Source organism: Meriones unguiculatus, chromosome 1, assembly GCF_030254825.1.
Source record: "Meriones unguiculatus strain TT.TT164.6M chromosome 1, Bangor_MerUng_6.1, whole genome shotgun sequence".
NCBI lineage: Eukaryota > Metazoa > Chordata > Mammalia > Rodentia > Muridae > Meriones > Meriones unguiculatus.
In genome coordinates this window covers 8,510,043-8,534,558 of record NC_083349.1, presented here as the reverse complement: position 1 = coordinate 8,534,558, position 24,516 = coordinate 8,510,043, and the positions used below count along the sequence as shown (strand labels likewise).

Sequence of the window (24,516 nt, the reverse complement as noted above, 5' to 3'; positions counted from 1 at the left end):
GTCTACCTTTTAAGGACTTTTTGGTTTGTTAATTACTGGGTTTTACGAGCTCTTTCTGTAGATAAAAGTCCTTTGTTAGATAAGTACCTTGTAAACTTTTCTTTCAGTCTATCTCTTCTATTCATCCTCTGAACAGGGTTTTTCACAAAACAAACATTTGAAATACTCATGATGTGCAATTATTAGTCTTTTCCTTTTATGGACAATGTAATGTGTTTGATGTCAAGTCTAAAAGCTCTTTGCCTAATCCTTGACTTACAGATTTTAAAATTTTGTATTACAATAAAACAGCAGCATTTTCAGAAAATTTTTTTTAAGATTTATTTATTTATTTTATGTATATGAGTGCTCTGACTGCATGTACACCTGCATGCCAGAAGAGGGCACCAGATCTCATTATAGATGGTCATAAGCCACCATGTGGTTGCTAGGACTTGAACCCAGGACCTCTGGAAGAGTAGACAGTGCTCTTAACCACTAAGCCATCTCACTGGACCCCAAAAATGCTTTAAAATGACATCTTCTGCTTCTATAGAATCTAATCTACAACAGCCACAGGCACAAACACAAACCTCAATGGTGTCTTAACACACCTATCCATCAACAGCCAACATAAGGCATAGAATGGAAAAAAAGCTCAGCCCAGCTAATTACCAATCACAAGGTTAGCAGGCTGAAATTATCACTTTCAGAAAAAAAGCAATCCTCCAACACCCTTCTCTTTTTCCCTATTTTTTTTTTTTTATCTAACTTTGGAAAAATAAAACAGCAACAAACCCCTGTAATTAGTGTTATTAAATACCCTTTGCCAAACAGAAAAAATATAACCAATATTTAATTTATTGATGTTATGAGATCAATCACATTCCCACTAATCACATTCCCTTGGCAAAAGGCTTGGAAAAGATGGTGTATGTTACAATGTTAAGGTTTGTAGAGCATCAGAGTTTGTTAAGATCAAAAGACACAGAAGTAATGAGCATATCCATACTGCCAATAGCCATCACTTCACAAATTCTTGGTTTCTCAACTAACACTATTTTAATTTGTATTAAAAGTATATTTTCTCAATAACAATATAAGAAACTTAAGCCCACATAAAAGTTTCAAGTTCATTTTTAGAAGTACATATTTATTTTTCCTAATACCCACACATATCAGAACTTTTAGGATACTGATCCAGCCAGAGCTGCAGTCCTCAGGTTATAGGAAAATGATGACAACAACACACACAAAAAAAACAGGTTTTAAAAAAATTACCCAATATTTGCAGACTCTAACCCAACAACTTTACTTTCAAGAATTAATTTATCTTGCTGTAGACCCGTAAGCTTAGCTGCCCAGGAAGCTGAGGCAGGAGAAACTAAGGTTCAAGGCTTGTCTGGGCTACAAAATAGAATTGAGGACAGCTTGGGAAATTCTTTTATACACTGTCTTAAACAAAAATTGAAAAAGAATCAAGTTATAGCACAGTGGTAGGGCTCTTGACTAGTATGCATAGTAATCGCCAAAGTTTAAGATATAAGAATGTTCATCACAACATTGTTAAATAAAATAAAGGAAAGAAAAGAAAATCCCTCCATTTGTCTATTAAGAGCGGCTTATCAATTATGGTAAGCCCACAGCAGAACTGTGCAGTTACCACAAGTGAGATGGGGAATTTGTGAAGACTGACCTGAGATATCCTGCTACAAAGTATAACATGTAACTCCCATCTCCACTTCTGCAGGGAGAGTACAAAAAAATTCAGCTCAGAGAAGGATCAAATGTTTATCTGTGTGACTTCCAATCTTTTTTACAATAAACACACAAAAGTTTGTGAAACACGTTCCAATAAGAAACCAAATTGAATTCAGCAAAGACATTCTGCTTCGGTTTTGATGAAAATAAAAGTATCAATATGCAGTCATGACCAACACATAACAGAAGCATTTGTTACCTGAGTTGGAGTGATGATGGGCACACCACCAACAATGTCAGTTCTGTAAGACACTTGCTTCTTGCCACAGTCACCTTGGCGACTCAGGCTGTCAGAAGCCAGCTGTGAGTCTGACTGCTTTGGTACCTGAAGAGGTGAGACGGATTATCACGTAACCAGAACTATATTTGCAAGCCTCATCACCACAGGATTTTCAACTGCTTTGTAGATAACTGACAAATGGTAATCTATTTACAATATTTTAATCTGAGAGATCAGATTGTTCTGGCCTGATAACATTTTAGGGTACAGCAGTTATCAACCGCTGCTGGTGCTTATGCAGTCACTACCTCACACACTTCCTCCTTCCTCCCCTGGCCAACTCTCAGCACACTCTGAGAAGGAAGCAGGCACTTAAAGGCAACAGGGAATGTAGAGAAATTTTAATTCAGAACATGGCTGGCTGCTGTGGCAAGAGATCTCATCCAAAGACCTAGGTAAGTGATCTGGCTGGAATACAAACATGCCTTTACTCCAAGAGACAGAGGCAAGTACATCTCTGAGTTAAAGGCCAGCCTGGTTGGTAAAGAAAAGCGTAGGTCTGGGTGTGGTAGTATACGCCTTTAATCCCAGCACTGAGGAGACAGGCACAGTTCTCAGTTCTTGTCAGTTCTATTCGGTCAGCTCTGTTGAGTCAGGGAGCTGAGAGGCAGTGCAGTGGAGTTCAATTTGTGGCAGTTCAGTTCGTGGAATTCAGAGGCAGCAGTTTTTACCAGGGGAGTTTCACAGACAGAAGATGAAGAGCGAACAAACTAGACACCGGTAAAGACAGAACGAGCCAGAGAATGAGAAGGAGCCAAGATTAGAACAGATTGCTAGAGCTAGTTTGAGGCAAGGCAGAGCAATTCAGTGAAAAAACTGAGAGAAGCCAGATTTAATCAGTCAGCTTGGAGAGTAGCTTGAGGCAGAATAGCTGAGTTGAACCAGCCAGCCAAAGTTCAGAAAGAATTAGATAGGGTGAGCATATTCAGCAGTAAGTCTCACAGGCTGAAAGAATTTAGACCTAGATTAGATTGTACAGAGGCTAGAAATTTCCAGGGCTAGGTAAGGAGATGGAGGGGGTAAACCTTGCAGACAATTACCTCAGGTGAATAAAAGTTACTGTACCAAGAGAACATAGGTTGAAATATCTGCTATACTACATTCTGGCTAAATTTGTGCAATAAAATTAAATAAAACAGGCACAGCATCAATTATATACTGAATATGATTTAAAAAGCATTTTATTTAGATGTCTCCACAGTCTTTCAGAAACTATCAACAAAATGAATGACAACGTAATGGTAAAAAAGGTAAAAAAAAAAACATTTAATCTAAAATTAAATCCTTTGCCCATCACCTGTGAACTACAGAAAAACTACTAACACTGCGGTCAAAGCCTCTTCATGTACTAACGTGAATCCATCCAAGACAGGTTATGTACATGAGACACCACCCAGGAGCATCACTAAAACTGTAGATTTCCCGCTCCATCCCCAGAACAAGTCTCCTGGACACCCCCTCAAACTGTAGTTTCAGAAGGAAGAGGTGCTTTTGAGGGACTATATTTGACAAATTACACTTGAAGAAACTCTATTCCACACTGTGCTGTCACTGCACATAACACTGCACTCACCAGATGTGGAAAAGAACCTGTGCACACAGGTCTATTTACAAAGAAACTTTCTTCAAAGTTCTGAATAAGCCTAAGTTGTGTATGTGAGAAGATCTTAATCCACACATACTTATAAACATAACTGTTTCTGGGTAAGAATGGCTTATATCTTAGAGGGAGAGAGGGACGGAGGGAAAAAGGAAGAGAGGAGGGAGAAGGAGAAAGAGGAGGAGGAGAAGGAGGAGAAAAAGGAGGTGGTGATGGAGGTGGTCACCAGGCCATGAGGACACAGATGGAGCAGGAGTGGCCGAGGTAAGACTAGATGACAAGCAGCATGGGGCACATGGCTGAGAAATAGGCCAGGCTAGTATAGCTAGGTTAGATCAGTATCTGCCCAGTTATGGTGCTTGAATGCTTGAAACTTATTAATAAATGTGACAGGTCTGTGTTGAGAGTGGGCATAGAAAAAAACCTTTAATTTTAACAGTAGCAAGACATGTATAATCTCTCTGTCTGAAATGTCCAGCTGGCAAAAAACTGGTTAACACTGCAGGGCAGCAAAGTTGTTCTTTAAACCAATATTCAGCTTATTTGTCCCAGTTGTCATAAAAAAAAAAAAAGTCACTGTGGAATTTCTGCTACAACTTTAAGAGATGAGTCTTTAGATTAAAAGCTAATATAGGCTTTTAAGTTAGAACTTATGGTGGAAAAAGGCATTTTAGAAATAGTAGACTTCTGCTTAGGAACAACTATGGATGTCTTTATCACTCTCTCAAGTAAAGGACCAGGAGCCACTACACTGAAGGTAGACTAACACACATTTGAAAGCATGCTGCCAATTTTGATTTTCCAAACTTAAGTCACTGAAAATGCTGTCTAAGATTATTTCTTCTGATACTGACCTTTTATATAGTCTTTTTCTTTTTTAAATATTTAGGAGAATTCACGGTGTTCCGCAGACTTAGGGAGGTAAGACAAACTATAGCTGTGAAGGGCAGTACACTATGATGGAACACTATTCCACTGGAACTACTTAACTAATTACCATGTCCTAACAATCCCTAAGATGAAACCATGCTCTGGAAAATGAATTTAAAATTTTAAACATATAGCTCACATAGTACTCAGCAAACCACTAAATTATAGTTGATCAAATTATCATTTGGAATGATTCCAGAGGAAGGTAAACTTCACATGTATTAAAATGGAAATGTTAATTTTTATAAGCTCCTACATGTAAATTATTAGCCATATAAGTATGAAATTAGACATGTCACACTCCTATATACTTAAATATGCAAAATGCCTATGCATCTAAACTGGTATAATTTTATTTTAAAGAATTTAACAAAATTTCTATCTGTAACTTTTTTTCAAAAATGGGTACTCTGCCTGCATATCTTTTGACTGTGTAGGCCAGAAGAAGGTATTATATCCCCTGGAACTAGAGTTACAGATAGTTGTGAGCAGTCACATGGGTGTAGAAAACCAAAGCCAGGTCCTCTTTAAGAGCAGCCAGTGCTCTTAACCTCTGGCCCATGTCTCCACCCCCAATAAAATGTATCTTACTAAAGCCTGGAATTCTCTCATTTGCCTAATGTTTACCTAAAATTGACTCCCATCAATAACCAGTTCTATATTCTCATCACTGCAGGTATAATTCCTTCACTGGTGATTTCTGTATCTTACTTGTATTTATAATTTCCAAACTATTAATTATAAAGTCATGAAATCATTATCAAGATTTATCTAAAAAGCAGTAAAAAAGCCATATAAAACAAAGCTGCAAGATCACAAGAGGTAATTAAAAGTCTATACCTTAAACACTGCCAGTTTCTCCTTTACACTGAAAAACTTGCACATAAAAAAACTGCTTAGTTCCAAGAATAAATGAAATAACAATTCAAGGCATTCCAACTTGGTAAAATGCTGAGACCGGTCGTTCAAATTTTCTCCAAATCACTAAAAGCCAGTTCTGCTTATTACTGTAAACTGTGAAAAATAAACTCATAAAAATACTACATATAGCCTTTATAAAAACATCTTTCAGGTAAGAAATATTTACTAGGAGCTCAAATGATCAGCTAAAACCTTGTAAGAACATAAACTTTTGAATCTGTTCAAAATATTGCTTTCCTGAAACTGCACAAGCCCCAAAATAACTTCTGCTTCACATACAGATCAGATGTGGTGTGTGGGCGTTTTCTGTCATGTGGTAACAAGCTGTTCTGGTGCAATACAAAAAAAATTGACCTAACTAAGAACAGCCTTGGTTGGCTAGCTTAACTCTCTGTGGTGTGGCACAGACATGGAAGTGTTCACTTTAGATGAGGATTTTATGTGTTGATTTTCAGGGCCCAAGCTCTTTGGCCATGGGCAGATAAGGAGCAGTAAATAACTGCACTTCAGAGAGAACAAACTTTAGCTGATACAAGCCCACACAGGAAGAGCCCCTTAGCAACTCTTTCCAGACGGCCTACTCTGTGTAACGAGAAAGGTTCAGCAGAGCAGTGCATGTGCACAGCAGCAGCAACTTGCTCAGAAAAGCTTGACTGACTTTAAGAAGGAGCTCTCTGTTCACTGCACTGCAGATCTGGGGTCTAGGAACCAATGAGCTTGCCTGGATTCTCTACCCAAAACTCACATTTCTGGAAAGTCGAGGGTAGTAAGCCTTCCATCTGAAGCCTGCCTGCTGGCATGGTGTAAGTGATTAGTAAGTACTGATGATCATTTTAAACCAAACAGAAGATTTTAACAGCAGTCAGCTGTAGTATCAGCAGGAGGGAAGAATAGCAGGCCCAGGAACTCCAGGGAAAAGGGCAGGTGAGAGAAGGAGTTTAGTGCCTCAGACATCTCTAGAGCACTCTTCAAACTCATTCTCTCTAGACCTGCACATTCCCTTGTCCGTACCCACTTCTCCTTTGCCTGTCATGGCTTAAAGAAAGGAGAATGCTATGGTCATCCTGAGTAAGTGGTCAAAATCGCTTATTCTACTCTAGATGTGAAAAGAAGAACAAACCACAATCAGCATGCACTGTAATGCGAATCCTTATTAGGAACAGAACAAGTGAAAGCCAATGACAGGCTGGCAGTCCGTCACACACAAGAAAATAGCTCACATTCAGAACTTATCTTTTAAAGCAAGATTGACTATGCAACCTGCTGGAAAGTTAATGACATTAAACACATTTTTTTAAATGTAAAGATTACTTCTGTAGGGGCTGAAGAGATGGCTCAGAAGAGCACTGGCTGCTCTTTCAGAGGGTCTGAGTTCAATTCCCAGCAACCAAATGGTAGCTCACAACCATCTATAGTGAGATCTGGTGCCCTCTTCTGGCATGCAGGCACACAAGCGGGCAGAACACTGTATACATATTAAATAAATAAGGCTTTCCCAAAAAAAAAAAAATCACTTCTGTAACAAGAAAACATTTCAAAAAATACACTTACTGTAATTTTTATAGCTTTGTTCAAGACATTCACCCACTCCACTAGGTCTTGCTGATCATTGGCTTGTAGGAAGTATTTTCTCATTCCTGCATTCATAACTGTCAAAAAAAGTTAAGAATATGAAATAGTATACGTGTTACCTCTATATTATGTTAGAATAGCTGCAAAAAGTCTTACCAGATTCAACATTGCAAGTCTATGATTTGACCAAATACATTAGGCCATATAAAACACTGATTTCATTGTTGAGTTACATAGGCAAAACTCTTTTATGGCTAATTTTCATTAAATGAGTATACTGCTAAATAGTGAGCCAGTTCCCCAATGATGCATATTTCAGTTAACATAAATCATTACAATGAAACATCACTTGGGCATATTCCTCCACACTTTGACCAGCATTTCTGTGGAATAATCTTGATACAAACTTACTGAGTCACAGAGAAATAACATTTAAAATTTTTGTTTTGGGGGACTAGAAAGATGGTTCAGCAGTTAAGAACACTGGCTATATTTCCAAAGGACATGGGTCAATTCCCACCATCCACATAACAGCTCACAACTGTCTGTAACTCCTGCTCCGGGGGATCTAATATCCTCTTCTGGTCTCTGAGAACACTGAATACAAGTGATGCACAGACATATATGCCAGGAAAATACCCATACTAATAAAACAATTTTTAAAATTATTAAAAAATAACTTTTAAAAATTGCATTAGTCCAGGTACGATAACTCATGCCTTTAATCCCAACACTCAGAAGGCAGTGTCAGATGGATCTCTGTCAGTTCAAGGCCAGTCTAGCCTACAAAGCAATTCCAGAACAGCCAGGGCTGATACAGAGAAACCCTGTCTCAAAAGAACAAAAAAGTAAAACAAACAAAAGACCCTTAATCCCTATATAGAAGCTTCTTCCCAACTGTGTACACAGGCCTTTAATACCTCTCACCTGTATTGTTATTAATAACTGCGCTAAATAATACATTCCTTGATTTAAAGTCTTGACTCTTGGGGGTTGAGAGTCTAAAGCTTTATTTCATAGCTTTCTGGTAGCTGCTCCTCCTTGGTACAAGGCTATGTACTGCCTCTTCCCTTCTGCCTCTTAGCCCCAGCACAGTAGAGTGCTTCATGAGGTCTCCAATGTCACTGCAACATCTCCACTGTGCTCCTTCTGCCCTCTGACATTTGGGGAGATAACCTTGGGACCAAAAAATGCCTCAAATGGTGTTTCCATTCAACAGACACTAACTGATACAGCAGTCTATTATCGGACCTACCTAATTAGTTGCCAATTAGTAGATAACTAGACCTTGCTTGAGTTTGAATTGAAGTTTTGTGTGGGTATTAGGCACCTACATTTGCTTCATGTTTTGTATATTCTTTTGCTCATTTCTCTTGAGTTGCTCAGTTGTAATGTACTGATCTGCAGGAGCTTTTCTATTAACCAATTGCTTTATAAGCACTTTCCCTGGTCTGTCATGAATTCTCATGCTGTTAATGGTATCTTTGATAAAAAGCAAGTATTTTATCAGTTTCCCTTTAATCTTATAGACTTCATGTATTTAAAAACCTCCATAACTTAAGTTTATAAACATCCTTTAGCCCCTATAATATTTTTAGCCCCAGAATAAGTTGTTTTAATACTTCCACACACAAAAAAACTTTTTTCTTTTGAGACACAGTCTCTCTATGTATCCTCGGCTGTCCTGGAGCTCAATATGTAGACCAGGCTGGCCTCAAACTGATAATGGACCCACCAGCCTCTGTCTTCCAAGTGCTAGGATTAGAGGCAACCTTTCTCTAAAATTTACAAATGGCTCCCTGTGGCATGGGCCTATCCACTGTCTGCAGACAGCTGTCTACAAGCCATAAGGGGCTCTTCAATCACACCTATATACATCATATGCACTGGTCTAGAAAACCAACTACTACTGTAGGAGCTAAGGCATCTGAATAGCCATACTATTGAAATTGTTCAAATATAAAATCAACTTCTAGGCCAGTCTACATACTGAGTTCCAGGACAGCCAAGGCTGTCTCAAAACCAACCAACCAACCAAACAAACAAAAACTTTCTAGAGTCTCCACCATAACACGAGTAATTAATGTACTAGCACTCAGCTGGATATGACTAAGAGAAGGAAATAAAAACCCTCAAGCGAAAAGAAGTGATTTCTAAAGCACACATGACGTTGATACTGGGCCTGAGAGCAAGGCACTCTAACCAGAGCTCCCTATGTTTAGGGTGGCAGAAAAGAAGCCGGAGTACATCTTATGAAATGCCACAGAAAAATTCATCTGAAAAGTAAAAAACTGTAATAAACCATCAACTGTACTTTTATGAGTAAAAAATTAAATATATGTATATATGTACATATATACACACACACATATATATCATAAGTGTATTTCAGTACAACTAGGAACACCCTAGAACACAGTATCTATCAACAAAAAGCTGCTGCATCTGGCAGACAACTAAGTATGCTTTCAGACCTTTTCTAGCTTTGGCTCAATAATGACCTCCTTCCCAAAATATTTTTAAAACCATTTACAACTGTTTGTAAGTCTGATCCCAGGGAACTCTGACAGGCAACACCAGACATACACCTGGTGCCCAAGCATACATAAACAAAAATAAAACAGTAAGTTTGAAAAGAAATAAAAATTAATAGTATACTACAACAACTGGCACAAAGCAAATGTATAATACAAATATTTCTAAATGAAAAATATTTATATTAGGGCCTTTTTGAAGGAAAAAAAAAGAGGTCAACACAACTAAACTAAAAAGACTCTTTGTAGTTTGAGATGTAGCTCAGAGTTTGCCAACCATGCACTGGGCTGTGGATCCCATTTCTAGTTCCTGAACCCCAAACCAAAAGCTATAACAAAAAAAAGCTCTTGGCACACCTTGCGGTTAGAGTAAAAATTCACATGCTTTTATTTCATGTCAAGCGGGGCATAGACATTTGCTACAAACTGAGAAGTCAGAACGAGTGAGGCTGATAGCTTATGCAGGGCTCTGGAGCACAGTCTGATCTGAATCCTGCTCTCCTCATCCTTCCCTAGAGAAATGACAATGCATGTGAAGAAATGGACACAATATTCCCCTCTATCACCATCTTCAGATTCCCAAAGAGTGTGGATTACTGGAAAGTGGTATACATGCAATGCAGAGGAGGGAACAGAAAGGGAAAGAAAATGCCTTGACTACCACAAACACAAAGCTAGGACACCTCTAAGTTGCCAAGCTTTTTAAGCAAGTTTCAAATGAACCTGAGTCTTCAGAGGCTGGTCTGCTTCCTTTTTCACCTGAGTACATTTTGTTCAAATTTTTCTGGTTTTTTTTTTAACTTTTATTCAAACAATAACAAACAAAGCAAATGTATAAAAAATTACAGCACAGACATTAGTGTAACTGCAGCAAAAATTCTCTCATGATTCAAGACTAAATGGCTGTGGCTCAAGTGTGGCCACAACAGCTCCTTTCTTATTTCTCTGGTTTGCCCTTCCTCAATTAATTAATCCCTCTATTAGTTTGTTTTTGAGAAAGTTGTTCAGTCTGTAGCCCTGGCTTACTGGGGATCTGCCATCCTCTTGAAATGCTGAGGTTACAGGTTTAGAAGTAAGATTGCCACATAAGTTTCTCTATTATCACTTTTTAACTTTTGCTGATTTTTTTTTTTTTTTTTGCATTTAAAAAAAAAGCTTCTCTGCTGAGTTTTACATAACTTGTTTCTTTTTTGTCTCATAACTCTTCTCAAATACTAAGTAATTGGGGCTATCTGTTACTATTCTAAAGGAAGGACTGAAAGGCTAGTTGTACCCTCTTGGGTTGTGGGGTTGTAACCTTGTACAGCTCACTATCCAGCAAGCTCTCCTAGTGGAAATATCCAGATGTCAGTAGAGTTCCTGGTTTCCTGAGGGTACTCAGGCTCTGCCCACCTAGGGCTGGCTGCAGCTGGCTGCAGGTTCCCTGGGGCTGCACACAGGACAGGGCCGCATTCAGTATTCAGATTCTCCTTTAATCCTCCTTTTCAGCTTCATGCCTCATTCCTTCCCTTCTCTGGGATTAGTGTTAGTTTCTATTTCTGGAGACAACACACATCCCATTCCCTGCTGAGCTGGGGGAAGGGTGGCTGCCCACAAGAGCCAGATGGAGACATAGACTACAGGGTTTTATTCTTTCTTTCTTTTTAAAGACAAACAAAGAACCTGTTCTTAGTCCCTCCTCACTGTAGCTTCTCCCATCCCCCTCAATCAAGCCACATTACCTAAACCTATTAGAGAAAGGTGGGGCAGGACCCGAAAATGGTTAGCTATTCATTGGTCTCTTTCTCTGCTTGCAAACTTAGCTACCATTCCTCCATTGGCTTCCATATTTATACACTGAGGGCCATCTGCTCACGTCCCCTACCTTTATCTAAGGTGAGGTTTGAGTGTTTCTTGTTCCCACTGTTTCAGGGCAATTAGACATGGTATCACTTAGAATGAAGTGGGAAGTCCAGTCTCTCTCAGACTTCTACCAACCTCTTCCCTATTCCTGCTGGCAGAGAACTACCAAACCACAGAAAGACTAACAAGAGGCTCATCTTAATCTTTGATTCCAACTAAAATCATTATTCTAACTAGGCCCAATAACTATGAATGTTGTGTTTATTACTTATACTAGTCCCTCAACCTATCAAAAGGGAGATTTGTGTGTGTGTGTTAAAAAGCATGTGTTTGGGCTCAGGGTGTTTTAGCTCCATTGTAGAGCAATTGTCTAGTATGCCCAAGGTCCTAGGTTGATATTCAGACTGTATGACAAAACAAGTATGAGATTCAATATTCTAACAAAGTTCTGTTAGTTGAGGAACCCTAATACCCTTCAATTACAAGGCTCTGAAACATCCTCTTACTTAGTAATTGTAATCTGCAATAAATGTATAATGATTACAAGTGTTTCTTAGTAGAGTTCTCTGAGCAGCTAACTACAGTCTGTTCACAGTGGCTTCCTTTACTGGATACATGTGGCTGCCATCAAATACTGTTCTAAATGTCAACCTGCAGGAAAAAGTCACCCTGATACACAGAAGAGAGCAAAGAACTTAAAAACTAACATTAATTCTGTTGCTTAGTCTCTACTTCCGCCCCTTCTTCCATCACTGTAACATACTGGGAGGGCAGCAATTTTTTTCAGTTTGACTCACCACTGACCCTCTAAATTTCTCCATACATTAATATGCATTAATTGTAAAAGCCACAAGGTCTCATTATGCCACTCGGCCCATCCTCTCTGGATCCTTCTCTCTCTCTTTTGGAAAAACATCTCCAATATATTATTATTACTAACAATTTATTCATCGTAGAACCCAATTGTAGACTCCTTGCTCAACTACTCCCAGTCCTACCCTCCCTTCCTCTTCTCTCAACCCCCTTCTCCTAGTCCACTAGTAAGGGGAGTTCTCCTCCCCTGCCTTCTGCCTCTAGATTATCAAGTCTCATCAGTACTGCCTGGATCCTCTTCCTCTGTGGCCTGGCAAATACACATCTCCAGGAGGAAGTGCTCAAAGAGCAGGCAACTGATCCTTTTCTTGCTCTATGATTTAGTTACTTGCCTCACTGTTACAACAACATATCTATAGAAGCAATTTAAGGAAGGAAGGGCTTATTCTGTTTCACAGTCCCAGGTGCTGCAGCCCATCATGGCAGGGAAAGTACAAGAGGAGGAAGGGGTGGAGAGGGTCCCACTACATCTGAAGTCAAGAAGCTGAGAATAATGAATCTTTGTGTTCACTCACTTCCTCAAGACCATAGAATAACTACCCACATGAGGATGGATCTCCCCTCCTCTGTTAATGCTTAGGGAGTTTTTTTTAATGGTGATTCTATTTCCACTAACTTGACAAGCAAGATTAGACATCATACTAGTTCTCTTCCCCTTCCCTGACCCCTTCTACTTTCAGGTCATTTTTACCTCTAAATTCCACATATTAAAAAAAAACAAAAAACAAAAACAAAAACTTCTGAGTATATGCTTAAAATGAAATCAGCATACAAAAGAGACACCTGTAAACCTGTGTTAGCATTACTCATAATAGCAAGGACATGGAATCTGCCTGAGCAGGTACCAAGTCTCTAATGCTCTATACTTTTTCTTCTGTTCTTCTAGATTCTCTCACCTCTATCAGCTTCATCCCAGTTTAAGGCCTTAAGAACAGTAGTTCAAAAGCCACAGGACTCCTTTACCTGCTTAATTCCTAGGCACAGAGCCAGTACTCTCATTCACCTCAGGTCTGCTTACAGCACTCTCTACTTTCTAACCTTTTCTCCAAATAACAAAATGCACTGGTCAACATACCACACTCTGACTTATGCCTCCAGTTCTCAAACCATATTCTCCTCCCTTGCACACCTCTGCCCATGAGGTTTTATTACTTCTAACTGTTGGTAAAAATTGGTCAGCAATTTACTTGCCCCCAGCACAGGATGTTCTCCTTCATGGAGGCATCGATGACTCTATATCCCCACTGACTACTGACTGCTTGAATGATACTGATGGAATGATAACAACAGGTAATTCATCTGTCTATCAGCCAGCCTGAGATCCTTGAGGAACCAACACTCCTTATTCTCCCAGAGCCCAATATGTCCTAGGTGATCTAAGCACCTACTCATCTACCATCCTCAATGTCTCCTGCCTCCAATATTACATTCCCTCACAAAAGTCCAAGTCCATTGCTTGGACATAAAAGGTACATATAAACACTAGCTGAAATATTGCTGAGATCATCAGGTACACTTGAATGCAGGGGAGGTTCTAGCCAGAATGAGAAGGGGAAAGGGAACTGCAGTCGGCAGCCAGGGTCAAAGTTGTATCCCTCACCTGAATGATGGCTGTAAAGGAATTTCCCATAGAAATTTACAGTTTCCCACAGAAATTTACAGTCATTAAGCCATAGATGTATTTCTTATGACTGTTCTCCTTTATAATATGATGTAATTATATCAGCCTACTTTAAAATAACTAACAGGGCTGGCAAGATGGCACTTGCCACCAAGCCTGATGGCCTGAGTTCAATCATGCCATCAATCAATCTATGAACCCACATGGTAGGAGGAGATAACTGACTCCTGTAAGTTATTCTCTGATCTGTATATGAGTGTTGTGATACATGTGTGCATGTATGCACAGACATACATATACACACACACATTTTTTTTAAGAGAACTCAGGAGTTTGGTGGAAGATGTCATTTAGAAAATAAAATAATGTAAATATAGCTACTTACCAAAACAAAACTCTGCCTTTGGCCTTAACTTAGTTGCATCGCTAACCTAGTAAGAAAAAGAGGTCTGAGTTATCCTTCTCCACATACTACAATACTCAGTCTCAAATACTATGCAATCTTCCACATGCACGATTTCCCACTTAGCATACCAATCTGAAATTAAAATTTAAAAGTAACCTAAAGATAGCAAATTAGATATAGAATCTGGATCCTAATTATAATATAAGACAAACGATGTTTCCACATTTTCTTTGAACAAGCTTTTCTCCAGGAAACAGCTACATACTATTACAGTATAAAAACCATGAATATTCCTAAACTTCATATTTCTATGTTGGCAGCCAACTATAAGCAAAGATGGTGGACTGCATGCTTGTTACTTTAAAGTCTGAGACTTTAAAGAAGACCTTCATCAGACAATGCAGACAGTCCTGATGAGACCTGATAGGCTAGGGTCAGATGGAAGGGGAGAAGGACCTCCCCTATCAGTGGATTGGGGAAGAGGCATAGAAGGAGAAGAGGGAGGGAGGGCGGGATTGGGAGGGTACAAGGGAGGGGCTACAACAGGGATACAAAGTGAATAAATTGTTTAAAAAAAAAAAAAAAGGCCTTCACCTCTTTGAGAAGTCAACATGGCACTCAATCTCTGCTGGTTCCAGGGTCATTAAATGCAGAACAGCTCTTCTCACAACTAGCTGCACTCTGTACGTCAGTACTATCAGTGTGCATAAGATGCCTTCAGAGCCCTACTCACGACTACTGCTGAGCTGTTCCCCAGTGAGAGGACTCATTTTTATATTTCACAATGAATTCTACTCTAGAGTTCTTGATGAATCCCAGCTACAAATTCACAGTCCAGTCACAAAGACATTTGTTAGCATGATTAAAGCGGCACAATAAAATTGTTCGATCCAAACTTAGTAAGCTGCAGGACAGAGAGAGGCACTGCACAGAAAAGCTTGTATTTTAACCAGGAGCAGCGAAGGAGAGGGAACAGTAACCACACTCCTTGACTGCTTCACTGAGTTAATACTTCATTTCATTTGCACCTCATATTTTAAGTTATCAACAGATGCTCCTAGCTCTTGTATAAAACAAAGTTACACACACACAGACAAACCCACAGGGCTAACACCTCAGTAACTTAATCTTAATTTTATAAACATTAATTAAAACAAAAAGCAAATAGTTGTGGTAGCCCACACCTTTAATCCCAGCAGATAGATCTCTGTGAGCTTAAGGCCAGCCTGATCTACATAGTAAGCTCCAGGGCAGTCAAGACTACATAGAGAGACCATGGATGAATAGATATAGATAAGATAGATAGATAGACAGACAAACAGACAGATAGACAGATGAATAAGAAAGTAAGTAAAAAGCAAGCAAGCCAGCTAGCCAGCCCAGGAATGGTCTCCCATGCCTTTAATCCCAGCACTTGTAGAGGCAAGTAGATCTCTGAATTCAAAGCCAGCCTGGTATACAGTATGAGTTCCTGGTCAATCAAAGTTACACATTGATACCCTGTCTTAGAAAGCAAAAACAAACAAAAAAGCTATTAAACAAATATATAATCTAAATTTTTGAAAACTAAAATTTATACCACAAAATCAATTAAAAAAACAGAAATTAGTAAAAGCAAAGTAAAATGGAAAACAACTTCATCCCTTCAACATGATGAAAGTGCACATTTTCCTCAAAATAAAACATATAGGGGCTGGAGAGAGAGCTCAGGGGTTAAAAGCACTTACTGTTCTTTCAGAGACACAATTAAGTTCCCAACAGCCATGTCAGGTGGCTCACAACCACCTGACTTCAGCTTCAGGGGACCTGATGCCCTCTCTCTGGTCTTTGCAGGTACCCATATGCACAATATATGTACACATGCACATGGGCACACACACACACACACAAAATATATATTAAAAAAAGATGTCAGAGGAATGGAATTTTAAAAGTTTGGGAAAATATTTAACAAGTAATATAAACTTAAAAAACTATTCCCCAAAACTTCCAAGACAGAGCCTGTTAGCTGACTTTGCTCCTACTCTATTTATTTATTATTTACATTTCAGGCAGTGTCTTGCTAGGTGACCAAAGCTAGCCTCAAACCAGCCATCATGCCTCCACTTTCCCTGCTGGCTAAGTTACAGGTTTGCCACTGATCTTAGCAATTTCTCCCCTTCTGGCAGTCATGTAACTGATCATAAAAATCAGTAATACTTCTGAAATTTGCCACATCTCATAAATTAAACTCATATTCCTTCCAGTTTTATCAACTTAAAAAATTCCTAACCACAGTAACCAAGTATAATCTTCAGCATGACCAGACCTACGCATCACTGCTAAATGACAAAAAGAAGCTGTTCTGCTCTGCCCACACTCCCACCTGGGGCGGAATTCACATGAGTGTAACACAATGGCAGCTGTACAGGATAACCCCACTCTGTAAACCCAACACTCAAAAGGACTGAAAATTCAAGGCCATTCTAGGCTACATAGTTAAGACTTTGTCTCACCACTGGCTTGCCTGGCCTTAGGGGGTGAGGATACACTCAGTCCTGATGTGATCTGATGTGCTGGGAAAGGCTGCCAGGGGAAGGGGGGCAGCTCCCCTTTTCTAGGGGGAAGGGGAGCAGGGAAGAGGAAAGGAGGGGAAGAGAGGTATTGGGAGGAAAGGAGGGAAGAGGCACCCTTGGGATGTAAAGTAAATAAACTGAAATTTTAAAAAAAAACTTTGACTCAGAAATACCAAACAAAGAACAAAAATTGTTTTAATTAATTTCTAAAAAAATATATAGAGTCTACCTTTGAAATGTAGGTAAGTTTAATGGCTCCAACCCGTGATGATCCTGAAGGAAGGTTCTAAAAATAATTATTAAAATACAATTAATACCCAACATTATTTATTCATTTTATCATACTTCAAATGTACTAAAAATATTTGAAAGATTTTTAAATAACATTTTATAAATACATTTTATTCAGTTTACATATTTACTAGATGTGATATCAAGATAACACTGTAGGACTATGGATGTGGCTCTGTAGCAGAGCACTTGCCTAGCTAGCATTTGTGAGGCCCCAGGTCCTAGCCCCTGTGGCAAAAATGTGAAACAAAACAAAAAGATGACAGTTTGGATAAGACACTTTGTCTCAATCTGCTGCACTGAGATGTATCACTACAGCTAAAGAGCTGTCCTTCTCACTGCAGCTGAACTAATTTTTTGTGTGAGCTTAAAGATGTTTACGATCAGATTTTGTTTATGAAAGCATTAGAGAACATTTTACAAAGCAATACAGTTATAAGTTTTAAAAAAATAGCCATTTTACATTGATCTAGTAAAAGTTCTTCGCCTCTTTAAAAATATTGGCCTTCTGACTCCAGGCAGGATGGCCTTGCTCAGCCATCCTCAGAGCTTCCTCTGCAGAGATGGGAACAAACACAGAGACCCACAGCCAGAAAATATGCAGAACACTCAGTCCTAAATAGGATGTCTCCATCAAATCCCTCCTCTCCCAGCTCAGGGAAATCAGAGGAAGAAGAGGCAGAAAGTGTAAGAGCCAGAGGGGACAAAGGACACATCATTGAAATGCTTTAAGTGCATTTCCCCTAAAACCTAAAACCTACTTTAATGCTTTTTTCAAAAATATTAACTGATTCTTTGTATTTTTATTTTTTTTATTGTTTTGAGATAGTATTGCATGTAGCTCAGGTTGGCCTCAACTCATTATGCAGCCATGGATAACCCTTAACTCCTGACCCTCCTGTCTCTACTTCTCAAATGCTGGAATTACAGGTATGTGTCACAACAAGCAATCAACTGATTCTCTTGAAGTCTTCTGCAGAGAAATGCATAGATTAGAACCATTTTGTTTTGTTTTGTTTTGTTTTTTAAAGCGGGTGTTTCTTTATGTTGCCCTGGCTGTCCTGGAACTAGCTCTATAGATCAGACTGGCCTCTAATTCAGAGATCTGCCTGCCTCTGCCTCCCAAATGCTGGGATTAAAGCCATGCATACCACCACCTGGCAAACCAAAATACTTTTATTCTTGTTTGTTTGTTTGTTCTAAGACAGGGCTTCTCTGTGTAGCCTTGGATGTCCTGGACTTGCTTTGTAGTCCAGGCTGGCCTTGAGCTCAATACTTTTATTCTTAAATTAAGATTTATCTGTATCATAAAAAAACCATCAGGATTACAGAAAGAGACCTTGTCTCAAAAACAAGTAGTACTAATAAGAAGAAGAGGAGGAGGTGGAACTGCTGTGCTGTTTATGGCTGGATGGCATCATGAAACACTGTGATGGGCTGAACAACATGTAAACTCAAAGCCTTCAGCATGCTGCTACTACTACCGAAAGTGGTGGTGCTGGTCCCAAGTAGAAGATGGTTACTAGGGAGCTGGGAGTGTAACCTAGGGGTTAAGCATCTGCCTGATATACATAGGCACAACCAAAACAAAACAGAAAAAGGTAAACACCACCAGACTGAATTGGGCTGTAACTCAGCAGAGTGCTTTCATAGCTTGCCTGAAGCCTGGTTTAATTCAAGAACCACAAAACGGCAGCAACAGCAGCTACAGTAGTGATAAGCTGCCACACACCAAAAGGAAAATAGTGGCTTGAGATCTCAAACGAAGAACCAGGCTTGGAGAGTTTAAACAGAAAACAAAGCAAGTATATTCAGTTGAAAATCTGAAACTAATGAAAAAGCCTGTGATTCATTATTAAAATGATTTACTTAACACATTTTGAAGATAATATAGCACTTACACTATAGAGGGGAAGATGAAAGCAATACAATCAAGAAAGACACTGAGAAAGTCGTGAGCCCAATCTTAGTAAAATAAAAATGCTCAACTTTAAAAACTCCCTCTGCCACAGTTTAGGCAGAATGCACCTTTGAAACTGACTTTTAATAATGTATACATTAAAAAACAAACCTATAGGTTCGTTCTAATGACTAACTGGGAGAGTTCCTGGAAGACTAAACTTTTCATAGTTAAAACAAACATGAACAAACAAACAAACATGCCAGGGACACGTTGGCAGGAACAAGTCTTCAAAGCTTTGTAACTCCTACCTACAGTTAAGACTGCATTATGATTTGCTTTAAACTATATACTAGCCAAGCATGGTAGTGGGTAATGCATGTCTGTGATCTCAGCACTCACAGAGGCAGAGGCAGGTGAGTCTCTGTGAGTTCCAGACCTGCCTGGTCTACAAAGTGAGTGCAGAAGAGCCAAGGCTACACAAAGAAACCCTGTTTTGAAAAACCAAAACCAAATCAAAGCAAAAAAACTATACACTGTGCACAAAAATCCCAAGTATAGGCCACAAGGAATAAATACATAAATTTAAAAAATTATAAATCTTAAAGTTTGAAAGGTTATAGTCATGTTTTATGTTCAAATGTTTTAGTTTCTTAAAAATAGAGGATCAGAGTTAGAAAAAAAATTAGATTAAAAAACTGAAATATACAAATATCCTCAGCAATACTCAACTCACCAAAGTGAGTTTTCAAACACTGTTCTCCTTCAATATAAAATTTATAACTATGTTATATAACATATGTTTATATAATTCTATAACATCATATATTATGTATAGTTACACATATAAAATTAGAACACATAACAATATACATATTATATTATTATAATATATACTTATTATATATTATAAATATAACATCCCCTTCAGAATAACATTTTCTTTTAAAACTTCTATTAGTCCATTATTTTACTTATCTGGTTAGAGCTCAAAGTCTTGTATGAGGAAGAAAAATAAGAAACCAAACTATGACACACAGGAATCCAGATTACACAGCTTCACGGCAGGTGGAAATATAAGTAGTTAGAAGACAAAACATTTTCAATACCCAGTAATGAATGCTTTCAATCAGAAAATTCTGAAAACAAAACTGAGCTTCAAACTCTGTTACTGGACAATGAGTAAGAAACAGTAAACTACTATGACATTCAAAGTAAAAAAGGAAATATGCTGTATTGTGGTGGATGTTTTGGTTTCTTTAAAAACTCAGTTATGTTATACAAATATGTTTTTGTTATAATCCTAAGTGTTGGATGTGTGACTGCTTTAGTTTATCCACAGTTGGTATCAGCCTAGTGAGAGGGCAAGTGATCTTTGCCAGCTGGAAAGTGTCTTGTGGGTGGGGGGAGGTATTTGTCAGTTGGAAAGCATGCTTATTCGGGACTCTGAAAGGGTATAAATAGGAGCTGGGGTTAGGGGATGCTTTTGCTCCTAGCGAGAAATGCACTGGAGAATGCTTTCAGGAGGCTGCTGCTGACTCATTCTGCTGCTACTGTTTGCTCTTTGGCTGGACTGCTGGAATCCTGACTATGAAGAGTGTAATCACCCCAAGGAACTAAGTCTAAAGAGATCTACATTCCCTGTCCCTACTAACCTTCTTTTTCTCCTACCTGGGGTCAGGGAGTTTGAAGAGAGGTAGAGGCATTTAGGAACCCCAAATAAAGTAGGTTTAAAAAGTCAAACCCTATACTGCATAGACCTGCAAGCCTCTCAGCTCTTTTTACCAAACAACAAACTTTTCCTATCTCTTCAAATTCACTTCCTAGTATAGATATTTCATGAATTCTGTATCATTACCAACATGGTCAGCAAAGCACAGCCATAAATCATGTCCTTATAATAGACTAGAATAGATTTTTTTAACTGATGGCTAGTAATGAAGCAAGCAGTAAAAAGAGAAAGTGGCTCCCTAAGGAGAGCTGAGACAAACTCCTTTACCAAAGCACTTACGCACTGGGACATGCATAAGTATGAAGTTGCTGTTCCTCAGTAATTCAAAATGGCTCTAAACTGGCCATTTCAGGTGGCATAATCTAATAGTCTCAGCAAGATTTCAGAAAGAGGTTATGTCTTAGTTTTTACATTTAAAGGTGAAACAAATTTGGCAATAATGGCTAGTATCCTGGCTGACAAACATGATTTTTAAAAGTTCACTTAAGCTGAATAAAGAAAATTGTAGGGACTGAAAAAAGACTTTAAATTATGTAAATGTTCAGAAAACTCAATGTACTAAAAAGTACAAAATGTACAAAATGTACTAATTAAAAAAAGTCTTTTAAAAATTCATGTGAGCTGAGTGTGGTGATATACTCCTGTAATTCCAGCACACAGGAGGTAGAAGGAGGAATATCAAGAGTTCAAAGCAAGCCTTGAGCTATAGAAGTATATAGCTCAGTGGGACAGCCCAAGCTTAGCACAGCTGGAGTGATCACCGGGACCAGCCTTACACACACCCCTTATACACAAAAGTCTATATGAAAAGGCTTAGGTGAGTGCAAAGATTAGAAGACACTTCCTTACTGAGACGGACTACTAATCCAAACAAACACACTGCAGGCTCCTACACTGATTCCCCTGCCCTTGCTACTCTGAATCCTGGAATCATTCATTAGTCCTCCAACCCTGGGCCAAAGTCAAATCAATTTTCTAAGTCAATTTTAAATGTTACCATTGCCATTACAATGCCAGCTCCCTCTGCTTGTTGTAATCATGCCTTTTTCTGATTCCAAGTCTGTGTTTCATACAGGGTAACAAATATACTTCATGTTGTATCTGTCTGTATTTCTGTCTGTTAAGGGAGAAGTTTTGGTAAAAGGGAGAACTATAAGAAGAATCTGCACAAGAAACAAACAGGTTTTATACAGAATACAGGAAAACCGTATCTAAGGTCCTCGCAAATAGATGCCAACAAGGAAGAAACCGCTGACAAGATAATGCCCTGGCTCTGCAGGAACCAGTAGCTGAGACCTAGCAAAGATACAGTTTTATCTATGAGGGAATCAGGTCCCAGCTAAACACACCATAAAAGACAACAATCTGATTCATATGTTGACAAAAAGAAATCAACTTGAACTTTTGATTTCTGCTGCCCTGTTATTTCTCCCACTGACTCAGACCAAGTAAATGAAGATAATAACCATCCTCAGACAGGTATCTGCCTCTCAAAAAAGGTCCTCAGAACAGGGATAAGGGAGTAAAACAAAGTATCGATAAGATCTGCACGGACAGTAAACTGAGTTAAGAGCTGGAGAGATGGCTCAGTGGTTAAGAGTACTGTCTGATCTTCCAAAGGACCCAGGTTCAATTCCCAGCACCCACATGGCAGCTCACAACTGTTTGTAACCCCAGTTCCAAGGGATCTGATGCACACACTAATGCATATAAAATAAAATTTAAAATAAAATAAAATAAACTGAGTTAAAATATAACCCATTTCACCCACTTAAATTTCAAAGACTGCCTGTAAATAAAGAGCTAAACCTACATGGTAGAAAGTCAGAGAGAGGGTTAAATCAAGACTGGTGAGAAGTTTCAAAGAACTAGATTTTAGCTCATAAAAAAAATAATAATTGACAATTTCAAATAGAGTCTATAGTTTTTAGCAGTGTGCCATTCAAGCTATGTCTTTCCTTCATTAAGGAAGAGAGTGAGTTAATACTAAAATCCTTTGCAATCCTCAGTTTTTATAAATGAATACTTACACATTACCATATCAAAATACATATAGGTAACAATGAACAATGACTAGTTGCAGGCGATCTGTTTCTGCTTATGTGAAGCAGGTGAACTTTCTAAAGTCCCCGCTCTACCCAAGGTGATACAATCCACACACCAGGTAGAAAGCTGGCCAGACTTATCCCTCACTGTCCACATATTTCATTGCAACACCCATGCCCATTTTGAGTTTTAGAATAAGTTTTATTTGAAATAAAAAGTTCCAGAGCTGGAGAGATGGCTTAGTGGTTAAGAGCACTGACTGTTCTTCCAAAGGTCCTGAGTTCAATTCCCAGCAACCACATGGTGGCTCACAACCATCTGTAATGGGGTCTGAGGCTGTCTATTAACTTATAGATGTACATGCAGACAGAGCATTCATATAAATAAATAAATCTTTTAAAAGAATGAAAGAAAAAAGAGTTCCACAAACAGGAAGTTTTCAACTATTCAACAGATTTTTAATTCCAGGTCTCTCACCCCATCTTAAAACTTGAATATCTATCCATCCATCCATCCATCCATCCATCCATCTACTTATAAATAAAATACGTTATATTTATTGGGACAAAAGGCTAGGAAGGAGGGCATGCACATCATGGCTTACGTGTGGGGGTCAGAGAACAAATTTTGGGAGTCTGCTGTTTCCTTTTACCATATAGACTCCAGGAGCAGAGCTCAGGTCCTGAGACTTGGCCACAGCATCTTTACTTGCTGAGCTATCTCTCAGCCCTTAAAAGCAGGATTCTACTTTTCAACTTTTTACACTACCCCAGAGATTTACAAGGAGACAAAAAAATTAAAGTGCATTTCGGTCACAGACTCATCAAAATGACTGACACTCAAGTGGACCCCACATGATCAAGGAGCATCAAGCAGGCTCAGTAGTTTTTCCAAATGTTAACATGCGCAATCCTAGGCAGAACATCTCAAATCTGCGATTAGTCAAAACATTTCCCACTAGAAACAGTAGTCTCCTCACAAGAAGAAGGAAACATATATTCAGAGATAAATTTTAATTTCAATCAAACACACTTAATTTTACCCTTAAGTTCAAATAAGAGTACAGGCTACAGGAACCAAAAGGGAGAGAAAGTTAAACGAGTATAAATAAATCTAAATATGTACTGTTAAGGAAGATAAATTTATAGTCTATATAAAATACTATACTGTGATAAATACTACTTTATGCTGTTATAATCTCCAATTTTTACAAACCTGTGGATTATCCATGTACCATACAAAACTGTCTTCTCTGGTATCCAGGATGAAATACCGTCGAAGGAATTTCCCGCTGTTTTCATTTTCCTCAATGTCTAGAAAACCACAAATGCGATTCTGTCGATCCACATAAGGCATTTCTGAGCTTGAACATTACACTGTAAAATGAAAACATTAACAGTAAGCTCCTAGGAAGAAAAAATTTCTCAGTGAACAAGGTTAAATCTGGGCTACAGTACAATCTATCCCACAAGCAGCCAACTTTCCAATGCAAGTGAGGCCAGTTAACAGAGTGCACACCAAGATCAGACACACTGGCAAAAAGCACTTTAGGACTAAAGTCTGGCATAAATGCATACGAAAGCCACCTTCAAACTGGTAAGGACAAAGAAGAGCCATTCTGCTCAGTTAAATAACTTAATTGATACGCCCCTTAAATAAAACCAAGTGAGCTA

General features: G+C 38.7%; 1 protein-coding gene across 12 annotated transcripts in view; it reads right to left on the bottom strand.

The window, feature by feature from the left end:
- The window catches only part of Plekha1 (pleckstrin homology domain containing A1), a 50,996-nt gene that overhangs the window by 15,320 nt on the left and 11,160 nt on the right, over window positions 1-24,516 (bottom strand). For 5 of the 12 annotated variants that reach the window (XM_021653199.2, XM_021653202.2, XM_021653197.2 and 2 more), the window contains exons 2-7: window positions 24,059-24,219; window positions 17,104-17,160; window positions 14,299-14,344; window positions 7,023-7,120; window positions 1,940-2,065; window positions 1,676-1,723 (exon numbers count right to left, since the gene is read on the bottom strand). In XM_021653199.2, coding sequence (XP_021508874.1) covers window positions 1,676-1,723; window positions 1,940-2,065; window positions 7,023-7,120; window positions 14,299-14,344; window positions 17,104-17,160; window positions 24,059-24,199 — 516 coding nt within the window. In that variant the 5' untranslated portion in view covers window positions 24,200-24,219. Of the gene's footprint in view, window positions 1-1,675; window positions 1,724-1,939; window positions 2,066-7,022; window positions 7,121-14,298; window positions 14,345-17,103; window positions 17,161-24,058; window positions 24,220-24,516 lie in introns of those variants that run through there. The other 7 variants (XM_060381131.1, XM_021653203.2, XM_021653201.2 and 4 more) reach the window with 3 other exon arrangements.